This window comes from Battus philenor, unplaced genomic scaffold, assembly GCF_028537555.1.
Source record: "Battus philenor isolate CCGP_79_NKW_IND1 unplaced genomic scaffold, ilBatPhil1.0.hap1 SCAF_17, whole genome shotgun sequence".
NCBI classification, from domain to species: domain Eukaryota; kingdom Metazoa; phylum Arthropoda; class Insecta; order Lepidoptera; family Papilionidae; genus Battus; species Battus philenor.
Window position 1 is genome coordinate 8687421 of NW_027181679.1, and position 16487 is coordinate 8703907.

Consider the following 16487-nt stretch of genomic DNA (forward strand, 5'->3'; position numbering starts at 1 on the left):
AATTCCGCGAGCGAGGGCAACTGAGGGAGCTTTATTAAATTACTTGGTGATATTTTGTAAAATTTTAATTATTGCTCTTGATAATTATTTTCTCCTAATTCGGAGTTATTATGTTATAATTACTCCTTACTTATTATGTTATTATATTATAATTTTTCAATATATCCTTTATTATGTGATAAAACTGATGATAAGTTTGTTTTGGCGTTTCTGTGGAGAATAATATAAAACAACGTTCGTGTTTTTCGATTGTCGTACCTTTGAAAGTTGTAAAATAAATAAATATTAAATGTATTTGTTTGTTATCGGTAAGAAGAGTATAATGGAGCGTAATTAATTTTGTAAAGTAGTCTGTTATTTTATTACACATATAATATCTGGTATGTAATGTACCAAAGATAGTGATTTCGTTTTAGTCTTTTGTTAAATGTATAATCATTCGCGCGGCCAGGATTATCGTCTGGAATTTTTTCTAACTTTAAATTCAACATAAAAAAATGGAAGTACTTATAAATAAAAGAGACGTTCTATTTGTTTGCGAAAGAGAAAATGTAAAACTGCGCTTATTTTGTAAAGAATACGGGATTAAGAAATCTTAATTGCTGAATGCCAGCTTGAAAATTTATAAATAGATTTGTTACACTTCTATGTCCAATGACCCAGTTCCGCCCCAGTTGCAGCAATTAAACGGCGGTGCCTCTGTCTGAAAAGCTACTAAGAGTGGCCGGGAACATTTTTTATTCCAACAGAAATTAATTATATTTATTTATAAACGCTATTGCACTATGTTTTCGAGAAAAGTCCCGGGCAACCTTGTTCCTTAAGAGGCTTGAACTAATTTCGTGTTGTTAATGTGATTATTTCCGCAGTTTTGTTGTAGCATTAAGTCAAGCCGGTCTTGATAACTAGCATTTAAGAAAGGGTACGAGGTGTGCATTACGAGAACGCATTTCTATAAATTCTATGTACTCTTTGTTTTTTTTTATAATTGACAATAGCTATTGGCATTTAGAGTTATAACATATTTGAGATGGAATAAAGCACTGAAGGCGCTTAGAGTCGACTTACAGCGCGCTAGAAAGCACTCGTTTGTTTCACCGCGTTGGGAGGCTATCGATCTCTAATGTCGCTTGGGCTAACGCTGAAGTGATTGGGCGCAAAGGCTTAGGCTCCTGGAAAGGCACTTTTTGTATCTATTCATGCGCGTCGCTAAATAGTTGTCGTGGCGGAAGGCGGGAAGAGACGAGCTCTTGTGTTGTGACTCGGCTCGATCAGCTGCTATAATCTAATTATATAATCATTATTACATCCTTAGGATATTCACTGTTCGATAGATCTACCCCGCAGATGTTCAGTAAGACAGGATGAAAGCGGGCTGCATCCAGCGTCTTCCGACGACATTAACAAGGTCGTCTCCACTTTGTGGACAGTCTGACCCTGTAAGTTTAACTTTAAGAAAGAGGTCAATCGTCGAATCCAACTCGGGTGGGCAGCGTTAGGTTAAACGAACAAATATTTTAATGTTAGTGCCTTAAAACGTAGGTGTGACCAATATATGATACAAGTAGTAACTTGCAGCAGTGAGTCTGGTTACATGCATGCATTGTGAAATAATAACTCTACTCTCTCTACTAAAATTGCTACGAATAATCGATGTTAATGACTTACAAAACCAAATCATTTTAATTCCGTTAAACTCTATGATTAAGTTTATAAAGTTATTTACTTGTAAGTTTTGAATGAGGACTATATTAGTCTTTGCAAAGGTAATGTTAAAAGTGATATCATGCGTAGTGTGTTTTTCAATGTACTCGTTTGTCTAGTATGTATTCTGAGAATTAATACTAAATTGAAACTAGTATTATCTTTTATTATAAGTAGCTTATATTAGGATTGTATTGAGTGCACGAGAATCTTACTATACCAGCTTTCTAAACCTGTAGGATTATACAAAACAATAGAACAAATATACTAATGATACCTCTTACGGTGCAAAGGCAAGAGGTAAGGCGACGAGTATTAGAAGATATTAGTATACTTATTATACAAAGTACGTTTATTATACAAAATTAAAAATAACATTTACGTTGTCAAAATGATCATTCTTATACAATATATATGACTGAGGCAGTAATATTGTAAATAAAATAGTAAACAATAAATATAAAGATGTTGATGATGGCTATGTAAAAATAATGGCCCCCATTAAAAAACTTGTCCCATTAAAACAATTGATTAAAATTCACTTATATAATATTCACTGTTCCGCGCCAGTTTCGCGATTTTAATGTACGGGTTGTTTTACTCCAGTGCGGGTGGGGACATCGTAAAATCCTTTCTTAGCTGGCTTCTACTCAGCGAAACGAATTTTTCTACCAAATTTTAAGACTCCAAGTTTTATGGTTCCGTATCCGTTCCGCAGTTAACTCTCCAATACATACAGCTGTTATTGTCTAGTTTCTCGTAAGCATATTTGCTATTGATCGAACGATATAATTTAAATCTCCGATAAATGAATTTATTTATTTTTTCATCATCATAATCATGTCAGCCAATAGACGGCCCATTGCAAGGCAAAGGCCTCCCAAAAGATCTCCACAATGACTCACATTCTTTTATTCACAGTTAAATATTAATATTTCACACATGATCATAATAAAATAGAAATAAATGCTATCGTATTATATGCACAATTTAAAAAGGCTACAGTTGTTTATAATAACTTCATATGAAACACTGATAAGTAACGTGAAGTAATTCTGAAGTAGCAAGTTATTTACATAGGATAAATAAAAATAATGCGCGAAGATTAGTTAGGTAAGCAATATTGTCGCTCCGTAGTTCGTAGTAATTGAATTAAAACGCTAAGTGCATATACCTATATCGGGTCTTGGACAATTTTCCCTGGGAGGTGAGCTGTAAGTTGCTCGCCGCTTGATTTTAGAAAATGTCTTTTTATTCATTTTATTCACACAAAAAACTTATGAATTACAGAGTATTTATATAAGTTTGTTAAGTTTTTGATCAACTTATACAACTTTTGAAATGAAAGCTACATTTCGTCTTTAATAAGTTAGAAAATCCTTTACAAGTCTTAGTTTGCGCATACATAATAAAGTTCGACAAGATTTCTTACACAATTCTTTCCCTAGTTTAAAATTTAAAATTAAAGGTATATAATTAAAACATAATTTTATTATAGCATTCAAGAGTTTCTACTTGAACGAAATATGTGAAACTTGAGTTGGATAACTCATTTGGGAGATTGATATAATTTATATATGGAACATTGTTAAATTTAATTGTAAAATGCAACTGTTGAGTTACCAGCTCTTTTCAGTAATCAGCATTCCGACACGGTGGTAGCGCTTACTCAAGGATTGACAACACTGTCCTTTTTACAATGTGTAAAATAATGGACGTTTTCAAAGTGCGTGGCCTACCTATCTAAAAAAAGATATTTTAAAATTTAAACAGCAAATGGTTTTAGTTGTGTCAATGAGTTTTAGTGCTGATAGAACGTTCGTAAGCATTACCCCGCTATTTTTAATTTTTTTTTGTTATTAAATTTAAACGTTATAGCAATATGATTTTTATGACTAAATAGCACGTAGCTTTATGGCAGTGTTTATAGCACATGAACATAAGCGTCGAAAAAAGCATACGTCATTCAAAGTTTTGCGCGTTCGCGGCTTTTTTGTGACCATTTCTGTACAAGCATGTCAGGACCAGTCTGATGATTTTCTGAATCATCGTACTCCTGAGAACATTAGCCACGTCATCAGCTTACCAAGTGGCGCAACATTCCTCTCAACCGACATTTTTTCGTTTAAGTGCAATTTTGTTATTAATAATTAATCAAAAAATTCAAATAGTTATTATTAGCTATCGGTAAAGATACTTTCGAGTCTTAGTGCAGTTAATAAATACAATTGGAAGTAACTTATTGTTATGAAGCGCTGCAAACAAGTGATCTAAAGAATGTTAAGCTCAGACTGACCTTTAGTTAACGTCGTAATGATTCAGTAATCCCGTTAGTTTACCTACAGCCACCCGCTCTTATAGACTGATCCATTAACAGCTATTGCTTATTAAATTTTTAAACATTACAAAATATTTGTAATTAAATATTGCTACTTCATATAACGGTAACAACGTTATATTTCATCTGCAAGAAGAAGGGTTTTAGTACATGGTGGATCACCTGATGATGTTGGGGACTCGTTTCAACTAGATTTTTTTATACTGACTAAAACACAATGTTACAAATGCCGTTTCTAATCATAATCTTGTTACGTTACATGCTATGTCTCATTATTGAATGACCTTCAGGTCGAGGCCTTTTAAACTGCACACCGGAACCTACAAATCTAGTAATATTTATATTTGGTGGTAGCAATATACATCGTATTATGGTACATGAATAGATACTTAAACATTTATTTCACACTACAGTGACACGTGCATATACAATTATAAAAAACATTACTTATATCACTAAAATGGAATATGAAAAAAATATTACTTAATTATTAAATATACTTTTCCAGGTATAATTGATGGATGTACGTACATATCCAGACAGCCTTATAAAATACTAACTGTCCCTCGCCCGCTTCGCGTGATCCGCGCAATCTTTCTTGGGTGTAATTCCATGAAAAACTACTTTTAGTGTTTTTAACATGCCATTATAATATTCTGGTTAGGTTTTATATAAGAGCTATATGTTTGCAAATATGCATTTTTTTATGAACTTATGAAGGAATTTTGTAATGTTCGTTCTTAGCTGACCTCTACTCGGCAGACGGAATGTTTCAGTTAAATTTCAAGTATCTGAGACTCATAGTTCCATAGATATCGCGTTGAGTGAGTACATAGGTGGAAATCTCTTATTAGGTATATAGAAGATGCGTAAACAGTATCTTGTTTGGTTACCGATATCATACGAGTATTTTGCAGTTTTATTTGCGCAGTTAACAAAACAATTACATACTGTTATGCGTAATATTGGTAGGGATTTATCGATTCTATAATAGCTCTGGGTTTGATAATGTTGTAAAATTCATGTTTTATTTATTTAAAAAAAATCTCTCATAAAAGGGGAGTTAAAGCATTGGCGCGGACTCAGCAGTATACTTCGACCTTTGGATCTTAGCCAAACTCATCTGCCGCTAGCATTTGACGACAAGCTTCTGGCGTTCTTCCGACCTTCTCGTAGCTTGTGCTAACGTAATAAATACGTATATTTCTTTTAATTCATTGATTTAATGGGTAAAACATCAATCTTATTTACTTTATTTTTAGCTATGTTTCTTATTTACAAAACAAAATATGTTTAAAAATAGTAATGTTAATTAAATATTGATTTTGATGTAGTTTGATTCAAAATAAGATGGTCAAGTTTCAACATTGAAGTTGATATTTCCATCGGTTCTGACTTCAGGTCCACTTTATTTTATAATATGAAGCTAGTTTAGTACATGTTTATGTACATTGGTCCACGGACAAAATGTATTACAACTTTTGAACCGCGCGGATAATGTTTATTCTGTGTCGTCTTAAAAGTATTTACAGTTACAATAATAAAATTGTCGTATGTTTTATAAAATAACAGGTAGTCACAAATAGTAAAAATTTGTAACCAAACGGGGATTTCATGCCGGCGTATTGCGGAATAGAAAACGGTCGTCGCATTCATTGTACATTCGTCTTTCGATATTTTTTTAAATTTCACTCTCCTTGTATAGTCAACGTTATTATGCATAATGCTTTATCCGATATATCCTTATAATACTTATACATGTAATCTTATACCTTTCCAATATTTATCAAATAGCTCACCTAAACGTAGACTGCGAAAACAATAGAACACACGTAGTGATGCAAAGATATCTTACACTCGATGTTCACAGTTCTATGACATTGTAAAATTATAAATAAAGAACGGCAGTCCTTGCTTTTACGATTAACAAAAAAAAAATTTGCAGTTTCTATAGAAGAAAGAATTATTTCGTATTTCTTAAAGCAATAAGGTTCAATTTTATAATATATTAGAAAGTTATTTTGTTAATATTGCTTCACTTAATTACTATAATAACCATTGAAGCACAAAAAATGTTTTATTTTGTAAATTTTGTACTAGTTTATTTTTTGGGTTATAGAGTTGTTCGCTTAGTAGCTATTTAATTAAATTTCATTTGTCATTAATTTATTTTGGATCGCCAATAAAATTTAGAATGATAGGTGCAAATATAAATCACATAAATATAAGAACAATTGTAACTTTGGTGACAGCCAACCACAGTAACAAAAAAACATAATTTGTAGAGAAAAAACAAACAAACATCAATAATTTGAGAATTTTGTAAGTAAATATTATTGTACAAACATCCCTTTATTTATTTATGAAGGAAGAAATAAAAGGAACGCGATGATTTAAACAGTGTGCACTTTTTGAATCATCTTTTGCAAATGTGCCTTATCTTATTAGTAATAAACGGCAACACAGTATTAGATTATTTAATTAAATATAAGACATAACAGTGACCTGTATGTACGGTCTATTCTTTTAATTTTCATTCATGTAAAGTATCTCGCACTACTGGTGAAACGGCTTCCTACAATTTATTTGCGCTACGATCGTGTATACCCACGTTGGTGAAATAATTTACCTGGATTATGCACGTGGTCAGAAATCTAACCGCTTAAAAAAAATGACGGTTTCAAGACACGTTATATTTTATTTTGGTCTGGCCTTACATTGCCCTAGTGGCATTTGCCGATTCCGTAGGCGTGTGAGGCAATGTACAGTGGTCCTAAAAACTCTATATAGAGCTTCTGCCGAGCCCCAGTCAAATTGCGGGCCTAAGCCTATTCCCCATCAAACAATCAGCAATTGCCACTCACTATCAATCGACACAATACGCTACGCAACCTCTCAGGACGAAAGTAGAGGGGACTGGTGGGCACTCTCTCGCGATCCATGAAAATTACGACAAATGTCTACTAAGACGAAGGCATCATCATGGGCATTATAAATAGATATGGAAGTTCCAGGACTCGCTCCATGAAATGACTATCCCTCAAGAGCCTCCGAGGGGGACCTCGGTTTGGATTTCACACGTCGATAAAACCCGTATAGCAGTCCGACTCAAGGCCATCCGATACGGATAGAGCATATACTCTTCATTCAATATATAGTAAACAAGTATGATTGCTAGAAAAACTGTTTGCACAAGCCGCAACACGTTACGTCACGTTATACAATAACAGACAAAGGTTGCACTTGCAAAGCTTCCCATGCATCCTCCTTATATTGTTCAATTTCTTGCGCATTGTTGCAGTAATGCACAGTTATGACGTGAATTGCTCGGTTAAACTGCTTTAAATAGTGCGACGGTTCACTTCACGTTAACATGATTTTGAGAGAGAGGGTGACATTAAATATATATCTACAAAAATTAAGTACTTTGGAAAATTTATATGTAGTCTACCTCTAACATAACTACTAACATACAATATAAATTCAAACCTATATGTCGGTAGTACGTCAGTTGATAAACACGCCAAATTGAATCCGACGAATGTTGTTTTATTTAAAAATGAAAGTACCTTGAATCTGGCATCCGCAACGAATCTTAAATTTACACAGCTTCTGTTAACCTTGAAAATATAAAAAGCTTTGTTTTGGCAACATTATGTTATTGCCTCGTTGAAGTTTTCAAGCACACGGTGTATTATATCAAGTAGTTTTATTACATCACATTACTATACCATTGCTCAGTGGTTATTCTCACGGAAGTTTAACCTTTCTCATAGTCTCTTGTAACGACGTAGTCAGTTTTTAGTTAATTAAAAAAAAAAGACACTGGCTTGTTATCGGCGCATTGTATGTAAATTGATCACGTATACTTGTCTTTATTGGTTTATAATGACTTGAATATTAAACGTTTAACGCATGGTTTAGACCTGCATAGTTTTAAAACTGCGTCTTCTGGCGGGTAGGTACAAGGTTAATGTAGTGATAACATCTATTATTAATACGTGTAACTGTATTGGAACATCTTCTTTATTGTCTCTATCCTCCTTATCATCCTTTATCATTATAATAAATGAAAAACTGTTTAACACAAAATGATATTAAATATAAAAAATACATAGAAATGCGTGCTACATTTACTCTCTACTTTTTTATTAATACATAATATGTGCAGAGTATTGCTATTTAATTATTATATGTCGTACCTTATATTTTTATTATTTTTCTCAAGCGACGATATTATTAGCTACAATTTTCGACGAGCCCGAGGTTTGAAAATAAGAAAGCTGCATCGTATTTGGGCTCGGAGAGATAAATACTTTGACTGATTAGAATTCTCGGACATATGTTTAGCAGCAAAAACAGACGTCGTAAAGATACAGACCTGGTCAGCCTATCTAGACAAATAAAAATAAATTGATATCACTTATCTTGATACCTTGGTAGTGAGAAACAGCGCTTGATCTGTTGGAGAGTGCAATGCACTTTCAGTTTAATGATTTTCCATCGAGCATATCTTCATTTTTGATCCGATTTCGCAGACGAATCAAGGTCACCGACATAACTCTAACAATAGCTCGTCTATATTACATGTGTCGATTAATGTAAAGGTTCGAGTAAATAGTGTGAATTTTTTTTTTGAGCCCGTCATGCAAAATTTTTTGTTTCGCACAAAAACCTTTTTAATATCGTTTAATGTTAGTAAAAAAATCAATTGAAGTAAATAATAATTTTTAATATTGCACACGCTAACTTCTCATATTTCAGCATATGGGTGTTAATCTGAAGCACAACTGGCAATCGTTAATAATCGTAATGGAATAATGGAGTGCACAAAGGACCGCGAGGATGTTATAATGCGCAGCGCGCGTCCTGTGCGTACTTCTGCTATTCAGTGACGCGTCGCACTGAATACCGGCTATTAACGCTTGCATTGCTATCAATTTAAATTACAAAAATGACTTTTTCTCTGTACATATGTGTTGGTCATAAGTGTAGAAGTTTTAAACAGGTGTATGTATAGCTCATTTACTGTAAATTAATATACGGTACCCTATCCCAAAAATCAATATTTTCAGAAGTAAAAACCTGCGTAACAACAATATAGTAAAAAACTGCTTTTTCAAAATTATGATTACGATGACTCCATATTAAAATAAATTATTGTTTATCTATTGTCTCTGCAGACTTTGCCCGTAGAAGTTCTGGGCCTTTCGCATTCCAATAGGAAAAATAAATTAATATAACATACATATTTAGAATATTCATTTTATAAAGGTTGGTTGGAAATAGGCGTAATGGTTTTTAACACTTTTTGCTGACTAATGAGCTATTATACAATTGTTCTGTCATTTTTTGTGTGTGGATTGCCACAGAGGACGGTAAAATTTTGAAGTATAGTGTAACACGATTATCAAACACCAACACCAACTTGCGCTCTTTAACACGGAGACAACTATGCTCGGGATTTTACAACGAGATCGAATCAGATACGAGGAGATCCTTAGACAAACGAAAGTAACCGACATACCCTGGTGGATTGGTAAGTTAAAGTGGCGGCACGCTACGTAGCGCGCAGAACAGATAGCCGCTGAGAACTTAAGTTCTGGAATAAAGACCACGGACCGGCAAGCGCGGCATTGGACGTCCACCCACAAAGTGGACTGACGAACTTGTTATGGTCTTCTAAAGTTGCTGGATGCAGGCTGTCTCCAATCGGTCCTATTGAAAACCTACTTAGGAAGTCTATATTACCTAGTGGACGATCCACGGCTGAAATGACGATGATGAAGCTTGTAACAGTAATATTGAAGGTAAAAAAGCTGCTTCAACATCCAGATGCAAGTGCCCACCCTCATGACGCAAATTGGGAACGACGACAAAATCATAAGTCCCTTGGATATGACGAATCAGCGAGAATTTGGAAATTTCTCGAGCAAATTGGAGTAAATAATTTGTAACGTTGTATTCCCAAAAATCTAGTTACATCTATTTGTCTTTTCCAGAATATTCTAACGTAAAAGTCAATTATACGTTATTTGTCCTTCTGCCTCGATACAATGGTTTTCTGTGAGAAATTGCCTCGAATGATAAGACTGCAAATTGTACATTTTTATGTTATTATAATACTACGTTTTTCTGTCTAATGCACAATAAAGTGTCTTTGTATATGCACAATAAAGAATATGAAGCAAATTTTTTTTTACCCACTGATATTTTAAAAAAATATTTTCATTAAATGTAGTTTTTATTACTTAACTAAAATTGCATTTTATCAGATTGTACACTTACATAAACGAAAGCCCTCCGTACGTATCAAATCCAAGAGCTGTGTATGTGAATCCAGCACTCGACGTCAGTATACAAGTAACGTAATCTTACTTACGTGTCGTGACCTACTTTGCAACTCAACCTTTATGAAGGAAAGGAAAGAAAATTCTGCGCAAAAACCTGCATGATGTATACTTGCTTTTAATGAAATTATAATAATTATAATAAATTTCTTCTTTTTTAATTGGAATACGTTTGAACATTTTTAGCAGCATAAATGACTAAAGCAACGACAAAGTTAAAAGTGTTTATTTTTATTACTAAGAAAAAAAAACTGAATAGCTGCTATGATTAAATTTGGTGTGTATAACATTTGTATCACGCGTTTTCGACGTTTTGTATCCCTTAGTATATATCCATATCTTCTTTATCTTTCGTTTCTTCATTTCTGAAGGTCGTGTCCGTCTTGAAACATCTGTACGGAATTCATTACCAGCTACGTACTATACTATCCTTTGCCTCCCTTAGGATAGTAGCAGTGGAGTCCAGTTATTGATTTGACTTGATCAAAATAGCCCACGTGGTCTTTTTTCATCTACTTTGCCTAGGACCAAAGTTTGTCGAAGATAGCTCTTTGTCTACGCTTAAACGGGTCGAGGATGCGTAACATTTTTATGCCATAACTAAATGATGTTTATTGTACCGATATATGTACCGTACATATGCACTTTCGTAATTATTGACACAGGTGAAATAGATACGAAGTCTTAAAATAATCATTATTTCAGGTATAATGGTTATCTGCCAGCCGGAGAGCGAGGCCGGCGTCGGAGCAAATTTGTACTGTACCGGCGGCCTGCCGCAAACGGCGTGCGTCGTTCCAAGCACTACGTCGTGAAGACTCCGCACAGCAGTAAGGCTATTCTCGATGCAAGCCAGCATTCCATCTCCTATACGCTCAGCCGCAGCCAAGCAGTTATCGTCGAATACACCGAGGACCCCGACACCGATATGTTTCAGGTTGGTGCAAAAACTGATGACTAGAATACTTTACTTACGCTTTTGGTTTGCGGATTTGTTTCACAGCGAGCGAAACTTTATTATCAACTTGTAGTCCTCCGCCGGCTTCGTGAACTTAATTAACTCCTTTAAATCAACCCCCTAGCGGATGGCATTTTGTAAAGTCACTACATGATTTCTACTTGGCAAAAAGAATATTCCTTTTTACAAATATGTATTTTTTTGTACTGTACTAACATGTTACACACGACTATGAATTTGAATATGCTGTTTTTATAAGTAACAAAGTTTTTGTTATTAGACTGTATGTTCGAAGTTTTATCGACATCTGTACATTATGTAGATTAAGTATTGATTGTGGTAATCGTTTGATTGGATAGATACATACGAATTCTCCGAATTTGACAATATGTTGTCAATTAGCTACTCCTAGATTCTGGGGCAAATATTAACACGTATATGAGTATTGAGTATTGCTTAATATTGCAGCGGTCAGACATGTACATAAATACGTGCGTTGAATGACTTATCATCTCATTACCAACCACAATTAATCTTCAAATTAAAAAATGTTAGTCTACATATCATCAGTTTTAAATTCACGAAAATGTTATATCAGCTTATTTAATCATGTCCCTTGAAATATACGACTATGTAGGACGATGTGAATAAGTACCGTTAATATAATGGGGTAATTAAAAATGTTTATTGCTTACGTTCCATTGAAATATTGAAATACTATAGGCTCCCACTCTCTGATGGCACGAAAATTAAAAGTTTTAAGTATAAATTAAAGTTTATTCCTGTTAGTGATACTAAATTGTTTAATATGATGATTTTTTAAATGTGAATGCTCATTTGGTGTGCATTATTGTATGGTTCTATCCTAAATTCAATATTTTTAGGAAAAATTATAACGTAATAATAATGTAGTAAAAAAACAGTTATTGAAATTCGGATCACTAGTTCATCAATTATTGTTTATTATCTGTGACTGCCGTGTATGTACTACTATATATATTTATATACGAGTTATAAAAAATACGGTGCCTAATTTTATTGTGAGTAAAGTATTATCTTGATATCAAATTTAAATTAATCTCCTTCAAAGTACTCTCCTTGGCTGTTGATGCACTTATCCCAATGATGATTCCACGATTGGAGGCACTTCTCCAATGCTTCTTTCGGAACGCCTTCCGGCTGCTCTGTCGTATCTTTTAATGTCGGGAATTATATCATAACGGTTTCCTTAAAGCACGGTTTTCATTTTTGACAAGAGCATGAAATCGTATGGTGCTAAACGAATGTGGACAGACAGTCCTATTTTTTTTACCAAAAATTCGCAAATCAGTAGCGATGTGTGACACGGTGTATTGTCGTGATGGAAGAAGGAATGAGGAACCGTTGAGCCTATTTCCGGGTCTCTCCGTACATCATCCCGTAAACGTTGTAGTAAGCCTTTTAAGCTTACAGTTATTCCCTTTGAACGAATTCTTATCGTTCTATGCCCTCGCTATCAAAGAAATCATGAATCAAATGAGCAATTATCTTTCGTTTTTCTTTGCCTGAGGTGTCTTCTTAGGGCAAGGAGAAACACTCTTCTTCGATTGGGAACTCTGTATTTTTGTTTCTGCGCTATAGCCACATACCCAATTTTCATCTCCAGTTATGATTTTGACCATGAAATCAGGATCTGCCTTAAGACAACCCTTTAGTTATATGTAAATTGGCACTATGGTTTCCTTCTGCTCGTCACTCAAGTCTGAGAACGAATTTCGTACTGACTCTTAACATTTGCAAATTATCGGTTAAAATGCTTTCCATGGATCCATAAGACATATTTAGTTCCTCAATTAAGTACTCGAATCGTTAATAGCCTTTTTAATCGATTTTTCTATTCTTTGCATGTTTTCTTCGGATTTTGAAGTCGAGGATCGCCCCGAACTTTGTTCATCCCCATCCAATTCAATCTCGGTTTTGAATCACCACTTGTAAACAGTCTTCAAACTTATCACATTATCACCATACACTAAATTTAACATTTCATGAGCTTCTTTGACCCTGTTTAGCTACGTATACGAAAATTTTATGTTAACTTGTTGTTTTGAACTAACTATCGGTTGATTGAAAATAGTTGAAAAAGCCTTGTTTACAGATGAGCTATAAATTCACCTCTTTAAAGCTGTGACGTCACACCTATTACCAATTATCCTGCATATATGTCTATAATTGTGAATTTCAGTTTTCACGTTTATTATCACTATTTCGTTAATTAATATTTAAAGCAATGTTTAATTAGTTGTTTTTGGTTGCAAATTTAACTAATAATATACGCTAATTTGGGGATAACCACATCCGCTCGCAACCCTCGGATTACGTCCGTTGGTCACATGCTTTCTCCAATTACAGCCTGCATAAAATAACAGACAAATTGAATTTATTAATCAACTAAAATTTTTTAACTAGTCGTGCATGTTAGAAACATTAACAATTCTTTCACGCATCAGACAAATTCCTCTTTTTTCTCTAAGTAGGTGATGGAGATTAAATGTTTTGTATTTTTCAAACTAAATAGGGGCATCCCTTTACATTGACGGCGTGTCTGTATTTTTTTTTTCAATAAGTCTTCTGAATTCTTTCTGTTTTACAATTGATTACCCGGAAATTTATATATAAATATGTGAAACCTTACTACTCGAAGAAATATAACCAATTTTCTAACACCTGTAAGCTCATGAGAATTGTACATGTGCCATTTATACAGAGTCACGGCAATTTACACAATTATTATACGTAACGTTAATTATTTACGTTCATATTTAATAATATCATATATAAAACAAAAACATTTGTATGTCATATATGTTTTTGTTTAATATTTAATTTTATAGATCAAAATTAAGACAAGTATAAGAGCAAAATAATCGTTTGACATTCAGCAAAGCCATTAATTATTTATCTTTACGATAAATCGCAGCTTGAATGAGCTAAGTTCTGTGATCCTTTAAAAACGCAGTCATTTTTAAAAGTTTAATACTGCGCGTTAGACTTGATTCGTAATTCTCTGATCACATAGAATTTCCTACTTTATTTACATTAAATAAATTTTCAGTAAGTTAATTTTGCAGTTTTACATGAACTTGGTTTTTTGTTACTCGATTCAAACCTTCGCTTGGAAGTTATTACTTTATAGGAAAGACAGTAATTTATTACTTATTAGCTATTAATTATGATTAAGCTAATCAAAAGTATCTTATATCAAGATGACCATCGTTAACATGTTTTTTTTTTTTTTTAAATTGTTGAAAATTCTGAACCATGAAAATTTAATACCTATATTCGGAGCTGCGCTGCGACATCAAATCTAAAACAAGAATATCCGCAAGAGAACCAAAGTCACTGATGTTCGAAGTTCGTTGAGCCTGAAAAGTTTTTGAATGGCGACGAGCAGTTAGATGCGGCGTGGGTACATCCTCGCTAGAAGGCTATAGGTGGACTGTCAACATAGTCACGATCTCGGGAGGTTGCTAGATGCGGGCAGGTCAGGACCGGTCAATTTGTCAACCTCTGGGATAGGTGTATGCCCAGCAGTGGGCGTCAATCGGCTGACATGGTGATGATTATCGGAAGAACGTTTCATCAGTTTATGATTACAACAATAAATTGCCCTGGATAATTGGTCACAAAAAATATACCGCCACTCTTTCAACATGCTCCTAACGAGATCACAGTGTGACAAAACATAGCGCCGTTTTTAAATAAACTCATTTGTTATGGCTAACTTCGCTTCTGGTTGTTAATTAATTCATCTCCCTAGTATGTTAAATTTCATAAATTTTCTAAAAATAATTTACGCTACCATTATATTAGTATTATTGGATTATCGTTGACTGGATCTGGTCTCAAAAAAACTTGACTTGAACAATTCTTGAATAAATGTGCTGTCTTAAGAATATTTTATAGTACCTATATTTTCATTAATTCAAACATTAAAGATATATTACTAGGCAAGGTTAATGATACCTATAGACCCTTGTTGTTATATTCAAGTTCACAAATTCTATTTGCATCTCTAGAGTGTACCTCACGTGACGACACGTGGTCTGCCTTCCGCTCCTGGCGTGGCACCAAATTACTCACGACAAGTTATGCAATGTTCAATCGATACACTTCTTCTGCATTAGTGAGATATATCAGTTTTGTCTAAATTATTGACGTCGCTCAGAACAGAGGGCTGCTAGGGCCTTAATGTTCTGAAAGAAAGAAAGGATTGGCACTTTGTTAAAGTCGTCGGAAAACGCTGGATCTAGGCCGTTTCCATCCGGTTCTATTTTAAATCTAGGGGAGGCTATCTATGTCTAGTAGTGGACGGCGTTATGACTGTGTTACACGATAGATCATGTTAATATTAATAACAGGCTGTTTAATCTTTCTGCATACATTGCACTCCTTACAATTTGGAAATCTTACACTGTTTATGCCAGCTTCATATGGGTCATTTGCTCTATAAAAACACAATGTTAATTTCTACAAAACCGTCCCTTTTGACAGCTGTTTAAGATTCGAGCTTTAATTCTTGCTTGATTATAGTTTGGTCTATTCGGATACTAATATAATTGTGCTTACAATTAGAAGCCACTGTAATTAGGTCTAGAAGATACCGAGCCCGTAATACGCATCATGTAATATCTTATCATCACAAAACCAGATGTGGTCATTTACAATAAAAAAATAAAAACAAAATTATGTCTAATCGTTTAGCAACAGTTAAAACTTTTGATCATCTTGTAATTCACTACATTTAAAAATATACTGATTGCATCTGTTTATGATATACATACTATAAAGGTGATTAAAAATGGCCAGTAAAGCTTCTTTTGCCATTTTTTGCAAATGATCACTTAAATAATTAAAAATTTCAGGCAGTACAAGTCTGCAGGAATAGCTAATAAACAGTAATTAATCTTAGTATGTAATAATAGTAATTTGAAAATAATTTTTCTTATTACATTATCATTATATTATTTTTTTTCTTGAATTCAGAATTTTTTATAGAGTGTATCATACGTTAATTGACAGCAAATGAGCTCTTTAAAGCTATTTGTTACACCTACTTTCAAACAAGTATGTTTTTATCAATTTGTCTGTTTGACTTTCT

General features: G+C 33.8%; 1 protein-coding gene across 2 annotated transcripts in view; it reads left to right on the forward strand.

Moving 5' to 3' along the window:
- Positions 1-16487, forward strand: part of Pli (E3 ubiquitin-protein ligase pellino) — a 76264-nt gene that overhangs the window by 22533 nt on the left and 37244 nt on the right. For both annotated transcript variants that reach the window (XM_068762985.1, XM_068762986.1), the window contains exon 3: positions 11098-11329. In XM_068762985.1, the coding sequence (XP_068619086.1) occupies positions 11098-11329 (232 nt within the window). The remainder of the gene's footprint in view (positions 1-11097; positions 11330-16487) is intronic.